At 38.1% G+C, this 17,006-nt stretch overlaps 1 protein-coding gene across 3 annotated transcripts in view; it reads right to left on the bottom strand.

Annotated features, from left to right (window-relative positions):
- Window positions 1-509: 509 nt before the first annotated feature.
- LOC131065063 (nuclear pore complex protein NUP85) overlaps window positions 510-17,006 on the bottom strand; it is a 169,476-nt gene continuing 152,979 nt past the window's right edge. For all 3 annotated transcript variants that reach the window (XM_057999480.2, XM_057999472.2, XM_057999467.2), the window contains 2 exons: window positions 1,222-1,278; window positions 510-1,100 (listed from right to left, as the gene is read on the bottom strand). In XM_057999480.2, the coding sequence (XP_057855463.2) occupies window positions 900-1,100; window positions 1,222-1,278 (258 nt within the window). In that variant the 3' untranslated portion in view covers window positions 510-899. The remainder of the gene's footprint in view (window positions 1,101-1,221; window positions 1,279-17,006) is intronic.

Here is a 17,006-nt window from a genome sequence, read left to right on the forward strand (position 1 = left end):
TCTCTCCTTGCTGTTAAAAGTACCGAGTTTGGATTTCTGGATTCATACCAAACATACAGAGTTCCATTTTTTTGGTGAAGTTCTAGTATATATAAAGATGAGGTAAACATTTAATAGCATAAATATATGTGAGATTTTAATTGTTGGACTGAGCGGATGGGACTTTCATTTGTACAGGAGATATTTTTATCTTTAAAAAATAGAAATAATAAGAAATCTACATTTATCTTGCCAATTCAGTATGTTATCTAGATTTGACAGGATCCAGGCCAAATCCACCACGATTTTGTTTTATGTTGCTGGTAATCTCCTTTGCTACTGTTCTTCCTCCTAAATATGTGCTTGCGGCAGGTTTCCATTCTTGTTTTAAATGATAGATTAATATTTAGCATATCAAGGTGGGTTAGATGGGTCGATTGAATTATGAAGCTACATTAGGGTTAAAGTGTTGGGGGAACACCAAAAAGTAAAAGACTTTCACAAACGATGTCAACTGAAGCATACAGAACTAACATTTTAAGTATGTAAATTTCTCAATGTTTTCATTCAAAACTGGAATCTGAATAATTAGAATACACTGGTTTCATCCTTTTGTTCCAAGCATGAGAGTGATCAAAACATTCTTCTCAATGATAACTCTCTGTTTCTAGTAATAATTACACAGATTTGAACTCCGTTTCCTTTCCAATAGACACACCAAAAAGTTTTCTAAAGCTGGGATGTAATATTCCGACAATCAGCTCTGTAATAGAACTCCAAGTAGATCAGTTTAAAATATACCAAATTCCTTGTTAATTTTGTAGAATTTGAACAAAATTCAAATCTTGTAATCTGAATTTCCACCCTCAGTTAACAGAACTGTTGGTCAACACTACATGATCTCCTGCTCTGAACTCACGTCACTCCAGCAGTATAGCACGACCAAGATTTGTAGCAAGGGCCAACCTGACTTGCTGAAGGATTTGAGGAGAGTCATCACTTTTAGAAGCCTCGAAATCACCTCGAACTCTTGCAAGAGAGAACTCTTGCAACTTGCTCAGCAGAAGGTTAGTTTCAGCAACATTGACTAACGCATGGTCTGGCCACTTTAGCAGCTCCACCTATAGAAAAGTTATATCATTTAAACCACATTAGAAACCAGCCATAGAAAAGACAGGAGCAATTCCCCAAACAAATACAAGAAATACACCCAGATGAACTAAAGATAGGAATTATGCTTACAGAATCATGAAGTAAAGAAATCCAAAATTGCTGGGGTGTAGATGGGTTTCTCATCAACTGTTCAATAGAATTAAAAGAATTATATTAGTACTGGCCCTTGTAAAACAACATTAGCCCAAAATTTCATGTCACATGGCTTTAATATTTACTTCAAAAACACTAGAATATTCCATTACCTACTAAATTAATTGGTATATAATGGTTCTCGGCTCCATTTTTTATTACATGAAAGCTTCAATAGTGGTTTCAAATGTAAGCTGTTAAAAACTATTCCGTCAGTTGAGGAAGTTTGTGGGATAGATCAGACCCTCAATAAAATGTTAATTTTTTTCTAAAAAGCAAATTTGTTGCTATACAATACTTGAATTATAGTCTTCTTAGCTTTTTATTGTTAATTTAATTGCCAATGTTACTTTCAAACATAACGAAATATAAGTTTTTTATGTTAAGACCAAGCTTTCTAAGAATCTAGCTAAAACCTCGCACATAACTTAAAAACTAAAGCAAAAAAGTATCAAGTCTAAGATGTCCCTTCTAAATCAACGAAAAGAAGATACAGTTTGTGCACACCCAAGGATAGGCCATGTGTTTTGCAGCATTTTAATTCATAAAATCTCATTACTTACTTCATGAAGCCATGGATTTTCATCAGTAATATTAGAATAATCCATTCAAAAAAATTTTAAAATGAAATGCAGAAAATATTGTGTCATTTTACTACAGCATTAATCTTCTATAGTCAAAAATCTCTAACAATCATAAGATGTTCAAGATGTAAAAGCTTCGATGGTATAATGATTCAGAAACCAATGAGTAGATCTTCAGGGATCCCATAGAAAATAAGCTACCATGCAGAGTCATGTAAGAAAGATTCCTTTCAAGTTTTCAGTTGTACAGATTCCTCATTCTAAATTTGGAGAAGTGGGATCCAGAGGATGTTAGCAGGGTTGCTTCAAATATTTTTTTTTTCTCTAATTCCATTTAGGAAGCATCCTACGGATGAAATGCAAAGGGATGGATCAGCAGCATCCACTACAGGAGTAGGTGAATAAGAAAATTGAGTTTACTACTGAGATGAGTCATAAGATTAGCACCAAAGAACAAAAAAATTGCTAGTAGAGTAAATGAAAAATAATCTTTTTCTAGACTTCCTCAAAGGGGACCTTGAAAAGCAAATAGGTGTCTCACATGCAGGTGAGTTAAAATCTGCCTGTAATAAAATTGAGACCTTTCTGAGTGCTATAAGGAAAACTGATATTTTGATAACTTTTATCTTCAAAAACAGCCCAACAAGAGAGTGATGCTAGCAAAGGTACCTTCAAAAAGGTTAAATGCTTACCAAATTTTTTGATGGTAAATCACATGGTGAACTGTATTGTTGGAAAAACGTATCTCAACCTTGCGTTCCCATTGTTCATTTTAATTAATTTTTTGCATTTACTTTTATTTTGTTCTCACATGAGGAGTGGGGCATCCCACTTTGAAGTGGCACTTTTTGCCACGCGTCAGCCATCTTAAAATGTGTAAGAGGTTGTAAGATCATCTAAATGTCATAATAATATAATAAGATGGGAGTTACTAATGATAGATTATCATGTTGTGTAAGAGCATGATTATAAGGGGTTTACATTAGAATCTTGACCAGAATTATCACCATCTTATGGTGCATGCCATCGAGCATCTTGGAATGGAAGATGCAGACAGAACTAGGAGCCAAAGTTAATGGTCAACCATCTATAACAAGTTATGAAAATATAACAAGGTCTGAGGAATATGCTAAATATTGTATGAAAGCCAAGACCAAGAATAGAGTGTTAAAATTTGTGCTATATTGGGCACCACTTTTGGGTTTGTGGATTTGGCATATAAGTTTTGTAAAATCATTTGATGGTTAACTATTTATTTATCATCTATTCATTGGTGCTTGGATATGGAACTTTGTATGGTTCTATGGTTGATTTGCAAATATTGTTATGTTGTTGGAACTTCTCTAGATTTGCATGTTGATGATACTCTTGTAGAGACATTGCCTGAAATTGTATTGTAACTAGGGTTCCTCATTAAGGGCACACGATATACTTGTGGGGGGGGTGAATCAGTATATCTCACTTTTCAACTCAGTTAATCATTAATCATCAAATATCACTTCTCCAAGCATAGATCATAAACATTAATTCAACTTATCCAATCTTCTTAATGATACACCAATTAAACAACATGAAAGAATGCACATCCACACAATGTGATGAGAGCTATTTATGTCCCATTTTATACCATATTTTAGCCCTTACATATACCTTCATATTCATTTTTGTATTCCATTTCTATACCATTTCCCCACTCTATGTTGCATATGTGAATAAATAAATATGATTGTATTTATACAACATGCTGATTGTGAGTTGCAGAACTTCCTGTCATAATGCAGAAAACCTTCCCGCCGCTTTCTGGCCAGGAACTTTTGTATTATACCTTTTGACCAGCAACTTAATCTTTCCAAAATATGATGTCAGCTTCCATGGTGGCGTTGGTGTTAACTGTGTACCAGATTCTAAATAGCACAAGAACCCGTGATGTAAATATATTTGCTAGCTATTTAGAGGTCCACAATCTGTCCATTTTCTATTTTCGGCTACTGTTACAGAAAAGTGGTTTTTAATTTGTTGCCAGTTGTGTAGAAGACTTGACCAAGAGTTTGGCCACCTCAGCATTGCTAGCAGATCTAATGGGAGATGTATTTGCTATTGGAGATAGCTGAAATTCTTTAGCTTCCTATTTCTTAGCTATGGGTGTAACAAAGCCGTTTTTAATATATGCCAAGCAAGTAAAGCCCAAACAAATTGGCTATTATTGTATGTAGTCGTTATAGCTTGCAGCAGTATATATATCAGCTCTAACACAGATTATGGGGGGCAGACTATCGTATGCAGGTTATTGTATCATTGCTCTGATAAATAAAATGTCATTTCTTCTGATCAAAACAGCATAGAAGTTCTTTCATTTTATCATCCAACGGACTAAGGAGGCAGGGACCACTTCTTGGGACCTATGGTGAATTCTGTAATATAGCAGTGTGTTTGTTTTCGTTTGTCTATTGAATGTTATTTATGTATTATTTGCAAGCATGGTTTGTGGTTTATTTTAATTCTATAATTGTTATAAGTTGTTGATGTTTTTGTCGTCAGGAAGTGACAGTTCCTGTCGCTAGAGTTATTTTGATTTGTTGTAGGTTTATTTTCATAGTTGCATTCATAATCGCTCATCTCACGACTTTCTCCCCTTTGTAGCATACATCCCTGACACCTTTCACAAGCTTACGATTCTCGGATGGACACGTATAGACCAAGCTGAAATTAGTTATAATTCTTCTTATTGTTTATTCTAGTGTTGGCCTATCACAATGAACACCAGATATACATAGAAACCCAGGGAAAAACTGCAATGAGAATAGCTGCTTTGTAAGAACCCCACTGGTTCTAAGTCTCCTGAAATACTATTGCTGTTGTGTTTTTGTATTTTTCAAGGTTTTTGAGCAATTTTAAAGCATAAAATAACACATGTGCCAGGCAAGAATTGCACGTAAAACCAAATAGAAATAAAATTGAGAGCAACTGCAACTATATTATGAATAAGATACCTGCTACAATAAATCCTACTGCTAATTGCATACCCATGGGTCCTTATCTTATTTTAAATGAAGAAATTTGGTGTTTGCCAACCAAAATTGGGAAACTGACCAAAATTGTCGTACAATTCCAGAAAGTGATTTCTTTGAGCCAAAAAGTGGATGGAATAGCTTGAAAGGACTAGGCGTTGGGAAATGTGCATTCAGAATGCACTTTGGGTAGGCGTTCCAGCCTCCCAAGCAAAACGCCCTTCTCTGGAGCCCCACATGCCAAGCTGATTGGTACGGCTAACTAGAAATACTGGTATGACTGCTTATTGAATTGAATGAATGCTGCCAATGAAGCATGTAACCTGTATTGCCTCCTTCCTTATTCAAAATCTGCAAATATGTAATGTCCCTACTAGTTAGAGATCACTATCCTGCAAAACAGATTGTTAGAATACAACATATATATATATAACTAATTTAAAATACTTAATCAATATAATCACAATTCTCATCTAATAAAAAGGATACAAATGCCATACAGCGATATGTCCTTAGGCGGCCATGAAGCTCGCCTTCTTGGAACCCATCGTGGTTTCAAGCCCTCCAAGAAATCGAAAGTTAAGTTGATTCCTGTCTTGAATGTAATTTCTTACATCCAAGCCCTCCAAGAAAGCGAAGGTTAATTCGATTCCTGTCTTTGGTGTAACCTCTTACACCCAAGCCATCCAAGGAAGACCCTATGTCCATTCCTTGCCTTGGAAGATGCATCCCATCATCCAAGTCCTCAGAGGGGACCGACCAGATCTGTCTCTTCTTGGTTGAACTTAATCAGCCAAGTCATGCATATGCATATAGATATTCAGTATATATACTGCCCTAGGGATTATCATAATCCCTCCTTTAGACTAAGGGAGTTTCCCCCCTATAGCCTCCATCATGTAATCACATTTATAATACATTTTACAATTTATTACTATTTTTCATTCCATAATCCATATTTACATATTCCTAATTTAACACGTATTCCCTAACATATATTCAGAAAATATCCATTTGCCCAAAATTCACATTTATTTATTAACGTATATTCTTAGCTATTCATTGATATGTATTCATTAACATCTAAGAACCATTCATTAACATATGTATTAATATGTTCATTACTTATATTTATCAATATATGTATTAAAATATTCATTATTAATATTCATTAATATATGCATTAAAATATTCATTATTAATATTCATTAATATATATATTAAAATATTCATTATTAATATTCGTTAATATATATATTAAAATATTTATTAACTATATTCATATAAATTACTAATTATATATATATATATATATATATATATATATATATATATATATATATATATATCAATTATATTTCCTATAATATAAATGACTAGCACTGCCATTTACCAAAGCATTGATCCTTTATTCTACCTAATGGTTGTGATGGCAGACAAATCTGACATGCGTCAGATCTGGTCTGCCACATTATGTGAATGCCTTCATATTAGTATTACTATTTGTTGTAGACTTATGTTAATACTATTATTATTAAATTCTGCCTACAACATTATCGGGCTACATATATTAAGCATACCACCCAGAAGAGGGATGTTACTGCTGGTTACTTAATAACAGTTCTGATCTGCTCTTATTGGTGCTACAGATAATACCTTTTTCCTTCCTCCCTCCCCTTCCTAGAATGAACTACATCTTCATATATATCTTGCAAAATGGAGTGAAAAGTTACCCTTGTCATGACTATTCATCGACAACTCCTCTTCCTTCACTAATCGCACCTTTTCATGACTATCCTTACCTCACTAATCGTGGCTTCTACATATACCCAATATTAACTATTGTAACCATTGATAACGTAATTATCATCGCCATAACAATGTTGACCATAATATCGGTTGCTATTTATCCCTTTCAATTATCGGTTGACTAATAATTATTGTCTTGTCAATAAAACGGTCTACCGATCTTTCACCCCTAAACAATGCTCGAAAGTTGAATGCCGTAGTCAATCTCTGGGATCGAGATGCCAGTGGTATGTATGTTGCTTATAATGAATGCTCCTTCATCGATTCTGACCAATCTTATTATAATTACTGATATCTTTACATGTCATGGTGTTCATGTTCTGATTATAGGAAGAAGTCTCACTTCATCTGTTTCCATATATTCACTTCCGTTTTATTTCATCGTTGTCAAGTTTCTTCATAAGATATCATTTTAATCGATATGTGTCATCGTACAAACTCCAAATCATTGGCCCGCACCTATATTACTTTCGTTGCCTTGTTCTCTCTCTAAAGTACGGTATTCTATCGACGAAGGTTGGCATCATCACATCTAAGGTTAGTGACAAAAGAGTGGAATAGAGACATTCTTTTTTATTCTTCATGCCCACGTAATGATATAGCCGAGAGTTGTATTTAACTCATAATCTCGGACTCATTTATATTATATTTTATTATTACATACATATTTATTTTTATTATTTTTTTCCTCTTTTGTATTTTAATTGTATTACTATTTATTATTGAATATATAAATTATGTTGATAATATATAATATTTAAATCATGTTCATAAATAATATTTAATTAATGAATTTTAAATAATCATTCATTGGTAATTATTATATTAATTAATAATAATAATTCCTTCATCTAGGGTCTCTCTTTTTTTTTCGTATATATATAACAATCCAGGAGGGGACATGACAAAATAACTAACACAAATAACCTCTAATGAAGAACATGAAAACTTTTGTGTGAAGCCCTCTCAGTTTGCAATAATTCAACTGATCTTTCACAACCTCAGAATCATATATCCATGAAGAATGAGCGTTCTTCAATAGCAAACCCTCTGAAACCCTTGTCTCAGACAATCCACAAAGAAAATATCAAACAATGTCAAATAATCAATAATGGAGTTTGAATTGCTTCCAATTTCCTTATAACCCCCAAATGGCACGATTTTCACCAAGTACGCCCAAATGCATTTTAAATACATTATAATGTATTTAATTAATTTTGCATAGTTTGATATTCAACTTGGGCGCCCAAATCATTTAAGTGATTTAATAGAAATCACTTTATAATATTAAGTGGCCTTTTAATTAAATAAAGTCACTTTATGACTTTATAAGTACCAAATAAGTTAATTAAATAACTTAGCCACATTCAGTCTTTTGTCGTGTCGTCTGAAGCTGGAGTTAATACTGAATAACCACCATGTGTCTAGGTGCCCTGACTAAAAATAACACAATTGCCAAATTGACTTACTAAAAATAGAAAGTCCCTCAACTAAGCCCACACACCAACTGCTAAGGCCCTGGAACTGAACCCAAGACTGAACTGAAGAAGTGGAACTACCACTAAGACTCTCTATCCAGAATGTTAGCCTACGAGAGTCCAAAAATAATAAGCTAACCCATTAGTCACAAAGACTGACTAGAGTGGGGACATCACATGCTTGGATCTAATATCCAAATCCAACCTCACAAAATAAAGAATCACTTATAATCATGAAGTAGGCAGCAACCTATAGGAGACACCAATCCCCAATTGTGTTTGTAGGCACCAACCTACTAGAGACACCAATCCCCAACACGAAAATCTAAGGACCAACTTAAGACACCAATCCTACAAGATAACAGAGATATGATTTGCGGACCTTCAAAACTAATAATTCAGCTTCCAATTGATCTGCTCACCCTTCAGACACTCGCCTTCATAGCATATGATATTTTGATAATGGTGCACATGATTGGAATCTAACACACATTACATCAAATCCGACTATACATCAATCATTCTAATTTGCGCATTGGAGCCCTAATTACATAGCATTCTAGCAACACACACAACTGCTCAGCTAGGACGAATCCTAGACATCTATATATATGAATTACTATTATCACAAAAGCTTGCACCCTTGTTGAGCTATCAACTCAACAACCTCGTGAAACATGGAAACAACCCCGAAGTGTGGGACCTTAAGCAAGGGGGTTGAATCTCCGGAGAAGGCTGGCTTCCTTCTCAATCCAGGTGCAGGTGTTGAACCAACTCAACACTTCAAAATCTTACTTCTAAACCTATCCTAACAGCTTGCAGAAGAAAAAGGAAGAGAGAAATGCTTAAAATGAAAGGAGGTGATGCACCAAGATAAGAGATGTTTCTCTCCCCACCCGAAATAGCACAAAGAATCAACTGAAATACCCAAGAGATGCACAAACTTCAGTTGCATGAATGACCCCAATGCCTGTATGGAGGTTAGAACTTGCTGAATGCTAAGAGGGGAGAAGGTTTCCCACAAGTCACACTCAGAAAATAAATTAACATAGCATATATGAGAGAAGAGCCACAAAACATACACCTATGATGAAGTTAAGGAAACATACACAGCATGCATAAGTTGAAGGAAGGCAAGAATGATAATTTCAATTCATTCAAAGGCCAATGGCCAAACTTACAGTTGCAGAAATGCAAAATAAATACAAGAGAAGTGAAAGAGCCCAGAATACTTCAAGCCAGTAGGGAAGAGAACCCTTTACAATGAGGCATAACAGCCTTATATAGAAAACTGGTTGCATAAGAGACACCATGACCCTTGTGTGTGCAGGGAAATGTCAGTCAGGGGATGCAGGGAAGTGCATGCACCTGACATTAGTGTACATGCAAGCAACCTGGCCATACCCTGAAAATGCAATCCTAAGAAGACAGGTACTTCTAGAAGGTGGATTGACTGGCATTCCAAAGTCAAAGCATGCAGGCATGACATAGGTGACCACAATAAGCATGGCCCTGTACCTCTCTTGATGGAAATCCTGCAAAAATCATTAAATGCACCCCTATGGCTCCACAAAAGAAGGTGCACAAGTCACAAGAGTCGTCAAAGCATTTAAAGTTTTGAGTGTTGATCACGCCATCCAGAAGTGTTGCAAGCCGGAAGGAAGTTGGAAGACTTCGGAAACTCAGGTTCCCGAAGTGGGGAAGACAAGGAAGGAACTTCGGAACCTCGGGGTTCTGGAGTTCTGGGAAGAGAAAAAAGCGACAGCAAGGAACTTCGGAAGCTTCGAGAAAAGAAAAGGGCAAGGGAAAGGAACTTCGGAAGGAACTTTGGAACCTCGAGGTTCTGGAGTTCCGAGGAACAAAGAAGGAGGCAAGGGAAAGGAACTTTGGAACCTCGAGGTTCCGGAGTTTTGGGGAAGGGAAGAAAAGGAAGTAGAAGAAAGGAACTTCAGAACCCCGAAGGAACTTCGGAACCCCGAAGGAACTTCGGAACCTCAGGGTTCCGAAGTTCCAGGGAAGAGGAAAGAGAAGCTAAGGAAGGAACTTCGAAACCTCGAGGTTCCGGAGTTTCGAGGAAGGGAAGAAGGGGAAGCAAAGGAAGGAACTTCGGAACCTCGAGGTTCCGAAGTTCCAGGGAATAGAAAAGGAGGCAAGGAAAGGAAAAGGCGAGACCTAGCAAAGGAACTTCGAAACCTCAGGGTTCCGAAGTTCTGGGAAAAGAAAAGGGCAAGGGAAAGAAACTTCGGAACCTCGGGGTTCTGAAGTTCTGGGGAAGGGAAGAAGGCAAGGAGGGAACTTCGGAACCTCGGGGTTCCGAGCTTCCAGGGAAGGGAAAGAGAAGCTAAGGAAAGAACTTCCTCCAGATAAGACAACACTTCACAATTCCTAATTCTACTGCTCTTCTCCTTGATCAACTGGGGCAGCGCCAGTCCATGGATCGTATCTCTGATCGGTTCTCACTAATGGACCAAGGGTGTCATAAAATGACAACAATTACATTCATGTGTCGGCCCAAAACATAAACATAATATGTGCAAGTCAGCCACACAAACTCCTAAACTAAACATGTCCAAATGTGTAATAAGCCAAGTCCAATAACTCACACGATACACCAGAAGATAGAACACGCCACATGGTTCCCAATGTAGCCCCATATGGTCCCAACGGTCAACCACATGCTAACTTCGGAGGGCACATGCCACAAGACACTACTACATCAAGCCATAACCACAACTAGTTAATTTGCTGGCACAATGACCCTTTTGTCACTTCAATCATGTAGACCACAAGAAACCAACTCCAAAAATTGTCGATTATGATTAATTATGTGTAGACATACTCTCCTTTCAAACTGCAAGACATAATTCTCTACTATGAAGCAATGCAGATCAATATAGGTTACCAGAACAAGCTCACTATTTGGATAACTTACCTCAAATACCCCAAAACAGACTTTTGGATCACTTCCACCGACTTGGATAGATGCAACATGATATAAGAGATGTATCCCAACTAACATCACTATCATAGCAATACACTGTACTATTGCAAATCAAGATGCACCACAAAAAAATTGATGTGACATAAATAATTGCATTGTTTTGTATACTTTGACATCAATGACAACCACTTACTAACACTTCTTTGACACTCCTTTGTCATCACACCTTTGACATCAACGACAACATATGTCCAACAATCTCCCCATTTTTCATTGATGGCAAACAACAAAATGCTACTAGCACATCAATACAAATCCAATATGTTAAGATTAGGAACTCCCCCTATTTGAAACAATTGAAGCTCTCTTGGCATTGAGTTCTGCATTTCTCCCCTTAGAGAATTCAACATTTTGAATCTATTTCTCCCCCCTTGACATCAATGGCAAAGGTCAACTGCCCCTACACAATTCAGCACCTATCTTTCGATCAGACTTCCCTTGAGTTTGTGAACCAACAATCCTTCTGAAATCTCTCTTTCTGCGCAAACATGTTGACACATTCCGCAAGACCAAGTTTTCTTGCAACGGGGAGTCCATACTTCCTCTCAATCTACACTTCCTCTTGATTCAAGAGGAGGGAGCAACCACTCCCAACTTCTTCCAGAGATACTCAAATGTATCCTTAAGAAGGGGTTTTATGAAGATATTTGTAATCCGTTCCTTAGTCTCAACATACTCCAACCTCACCTATTTGTCTGCAACCTTTAATTGCAATGTGCTTTGTCCTTGAATGCATCATTGAATTTTTTGAAATATTGATAGCACTTGTATTGTCACAAAGAATAGTAATATGCTCATCAAATTCTACCTTCATCTCCTTCAAATTCGATTTCATCCATAACACCTGAGTGCAACAACAAACTGCTTCTCCTATGGACGGGGACACCAAGGCCTACTTCTTACTCAACTATGACACTACACTGTCACCAAGAAAGAATGCTCCTCCACTTGTACTCTTCTAGTCATCAATACATTCGACCCAATCTACAGTAGTGTATGCAGCCAAAAAAAAATTCTCACTCTACGGATACCATAAACCAAAATCTATTGTACCTTTTAAATACTAGAAAATCCTCTTCACTGCCTTGACATGAGTTTCCTTAGGTGTTGCCTGAAACCTAGCAACCATTACAACAACTAGCATGCTATCCGCTCTAGATGCAGTCACATACAATAGACTACCACTCATTGATATGTATAATGTTTGATTTGCTAGAACAAAATCATCATCCTTACTTAGCTTACACCTAGTAACCATAGGTGTACTCCAACTTGCTCAATATCTCCTTATGTACTTGGCCTAAGAAATGAATATGCCTTTTTTAATTGGAAAATGTGTAAGCCACGAAAGAAAGATAATTTACCAAGCATTGACATCTCGAACTCCCTCTACATTGTATCTCGAAACTCATTATACATGACATCACTGCGTCCTCCAAAGATAATGTCATCAACATAAACCACAACAATCAACAAATGATAACCATCTGATTTTATGTAAAGATTACTATCTACCTCTCCTGAAACCTTGCTGTTGCAAATACCTATCCAACCTGGGAACCAAGCTCTTGGAGCCTGCTTTAGTCGATATAAAGCCTTCTTCAACCTACACACAAAATTTGGTTTGTCTGAGCACTGAAACCCTTCTAATTGATCAATGTAAACCTATTCCTCTAACTTTCATTTAGAAATGCGAATTGAACATCCATATGATAAACTTTGAAGTTCTTAAGTGTTGACAATGCCAAAAACATTATGAGAGCCTTTAGTCTAGCTACCTGAGAAAATGTCTCCTCAAAATCCACACCTTCAACTTGACCATAACCTTTGTGTAATGTCCCCTTTTGGCTTAAGATATAATTAAATAATTAAAAGCATGTTTAATTGTTTAATAAGCCATTAATGTAATTATTTAATATTATTCCTTTAAAAAAGTACATCATAAGGATAATATTATATAAGATTCACAAATACCTTTTATTACTGCAAATAGGTCTTATGAAAAAGACTTCACAAATTTAGCATTGATGTAAGCTCTGTCACGAATCCACCACTTAGAAGAACTAGGGTTTCGTCCAACCCTTCTTGCTCATTGCAAGTTCCTGTCCTCGACGATTAGCCAATGCAAAGCATCAGACAAATTCATCAATTCAATATCCATAAGCATCTCTTGTCACTCATGAAACCTCACAACTTGGTAGGAAAACCATCTCTAGTACCACCGAAATATCCCCTATGGATATTTGCTCCAATTTTTACCAAGTGCTCCTCCACAATAATTTTAGACAAACAATTTGCACGAAAACTAATTTCTATTCATCCAATATCTTTGCAAACAAAATATAATGTAAAATCATACAATGACAGACTAGAATAGAAATCTGAAATAAAATATGTATATTGTCATCAAAATAGATAAATCATTACAACCTTCAGCAGAATAACAACAAAATTATCTTCCCAATCGTAGCCACAGAACTTATAGAATGATTGGTTGCACAAGAAATCTCCCAATCACAGATACAGGATGTACAGTCGGATTGGAAAACCACACACCAACAGCAGATCAATGTGTTATCTTCAATAAACACTGGCCAAAGTAGATCTTTCACTACTGTAGCTAGTCTTCTTCAAGAGGCATTTCCACGTATGGCTCAAGTGGCATTTCCACGTACAGCTTGCAACTTTTATTCACTTGCGGCCTTGACTCGTTCCTCACGTATGGATTGCTCATGTATGATAAAGGTTGTACAGCTAGACTCCCTCGACGTACAAACTCTTTAGTTTGCTTCCTCCCTTTGTCTTGCAGTGTATGGATGGTGATGCCCATACGGTGTGTTCCTCTCTTCTCCGTACAATATCCTAGCAAACTTCCCTTCATGAGTTTCACTCTGCCGAGTGTGCAACCCATACGAACCTATTGCTTCCACGTGCGACCAAGTCTTCACCACATACGGATTCCCTTGTGCCTCATACAGTTTATCTCCATCCTCATATGGGTCTCTTTGTGCATTGTAGGGATCCTTGTGTACATCCTTCCATTGTCGTACAACTTTGTCACTTGTGCTTCCTTTGCACAATGTCCAATACCACAACACTTTACTTTTGTACAATGTACCTAATCCTCGTACGAATCCACTTGTTTGTCTATACAGTTTTTGTAGTACGTTCGACCTTTTGCTCTAGAGTCCGTGCAGGCTCCTCCAATGTACGGCCACCCACTCAACCCGTACGGGTTCCTCCACCCCCTTGTCTTCCCATAAGGCTTGGACACTTCTTTCTCGTACAATCTTGACACTTCCTTCTCGTATGATTTCTCACCCACCCCCTACGGCCATTCTCTGTCCAAACACTTTCTCTCTCTAGACAGCTCGTCCCATCCCTACAAGCTTACCCTCTGGATATCTATGGCGTACAACTCCAACTCGTATCATTACTTCAAATTTACTTCCCCCCTCCGTGCAATTCTTGTACATAGCTCATGTGTGGTCCTTTCCTCAACCCCATAGGGTTCTCCAATACTGCTTTGGCCCACATGAGGGCCCATGTACGGATTTTGCACTTCCTTGATTTCGCCAATCCATAGCATGTTGCACTCGAGGTGGAAGACTTCGTAGTCCTCCATCTGCTAGTGAAATAATCCCTTCAAGGAACTCATCTCATCTTCAGAGCAATCTTCCAGCTTGAGCACCCCTTCATCGTTAGGTTCCATGCCTTTCCTCCCTTCATCCATACCTAACTCTCCACCCTCAAACTCTGAGTCGGAGGATGCTAGTTCTTTACTCGCCACCTAATTCCTCAGGTTGATGGCATACTTCCTCCCGTCACTCTCAATCGAGAGTGTGTTCTACATCCAATTATGATTCGCCTTGGCCGTAATCAACCATCCTCTCCCAAGGAGTGCGTCGTACGCCTTCTTTTGCAATGGCATGACTACGAAGTCCAAGAAAAATTGTCGTGTCCCAATCATTATTTTGTGTGCCTTCAATGTTCCCAACGGCTCAATGTCCTGCTCGTAGACACCTACCAAGTGGAAGGCTGGCGAATAGAGTGTTGTCTTCCCCAGACATTTCCAAGTGTCCTCTGACAGCACATTAACTCTCAAGCCCCTGTCGATGATGGTGTTTGCCAACTTTTGGCCCATTATTTCTATCTCAACAATAGCCGACTTCCTCCCAATGCTCACCATCAGCAACATTGGATTGCTGGCCTCATTCCCTTCCGGTGGTGGTTTTCCCGTCAGTTCCTCCTCTTGTGGCTTACATTGTTTCAGGATGACTATGTCATCAATGACTATGTTGGCAATTGCCATTCTTAGTTGTAGCATAGTTTGAAAAAGGTTTGCCACCTTGATGGGTATGGTTGTTTGTAGCACCTGCCAAACTATGTTCTTCTCTGACTCTCGCAATGACATACCTGCAGTTCCATTAGAGGTTACTTGTTCCTTCGCCAGCACTTATTCTACTTTGGCTCTACCTTCTCGGAGTCATTCCTTCTTCATAAAAGTGTCTGGGCACGTCGCCTTCTTCATATGTGCTCTCGTGATTGCCAAAATTGCCTCGTCTTCTTCCTCTACATCTAGAACATTAATACCCTTTTTCTTTGGGCAATCAGCGTCTTCATGATTACTTGGTCCACACCACTTGCACAATAGTTGTACATTGTCCTTATTTTGGCAGTGTCTCGCAAAGTATCCGCATTCCCTACATTGTCAGCACTATATGATAGGACATCCTCTGGAGTCGTACTATATTTGGTTTCGCCCTCAATAACTATCTGGCGATGCATTATGTGGTTCCGATGGAGTGGACTCTCCCTGTGTGAAGAGTACTTGTGTACTTCTCGTCTTCAAATTGTATGGGCACTCCTTGATTGAATGCCCCAACACTTGGCAAATCTCACAAAACCTATTTCTGGGACAATTACCTTTCGTGTACCCCTCGCTTTTGCATTCAGTACACCATAGTTCATTACTTTATTCGTTCCTTTCTTGGCCTTCAATTCTTTCATCATTCTCAACATATCTCGTCAAAGGGTTCGTATGGTTTTGGATCCTTCGTCACTGCTACCTTCGGTGCTCTCATCATCGTCGGTCTTCCTCTTCCATCAGGAGGAGGTTTTGTTTTCACTCTCGATGTCCATCACCCGATTGTAAGCATCACCGTACACGAACGGAGGCACTACTTTCATCTTCTTGCACAGTGAGGGTATCAATCCCTCAGTGAACCACCTCTTCTTCAACCCGTTGGTTGGCTGGTTCTCCATCTTGTTCAGCAGCTCCTTGAGCCTACGATTGTAAGCTCGTATGGTTTTATTCTTCCCTTATTTGGTATTATATATTTCTGCTACAATTTCATTATCATCCCTCAAGAGTTTGAATTCCTCTTGGAAGGACTTTTTCAAGTTTTCCCATGAACTTGTTTGTAACGTCTCCAAGTCTGTGAACCAATTAATGTTTGCTCCTCTTAACATGGCCGGGAATGATCTCAACCAATAGCGCTTGTCATCTTGTCTCATCGACAGCCATATGGTTTCACAAGTCTTGCAATGTCTTACAGGATCTTCCGATCCATCTCTCGTGAATTTTGGGAGTTTCTACCTCTCTACTCTTCGACTTGTCAAGGGAGACACCGTCCTTCCAAAGGGAAGCATACCGTGTGCCCAAGACCAGATTGGACTGTTTTGCTCTCCACATTCCAGTGCTCCACTTGCACTCTCGACCACGTGCAAGCCCTCTACGTGTCCACCATCTATGTCCTCTGCACCTTGGTTACTTTCCTCATTTCTAGACTCCCTTCTCCTCGGGTCTTCGGCTTGGACCCCCTATTCTCGGTTCCTCAAC

This window comes from Cryptomeria japonica, chromosome 1 (assembly GCF_030272615.1).
Source record: "Cryptomeria japonica chromosome 1, Sugi_1.0, whole genome shotgun sequence".
In the NCBI taxonomy this organism is placed as follows: domain Eukaryota; kingdom Viridiplantae; phylum Streptophyta; class Pinopsida; order Cupressales; family Cupressaceae; genus Cryptomeria; species Cryptomeria japonica.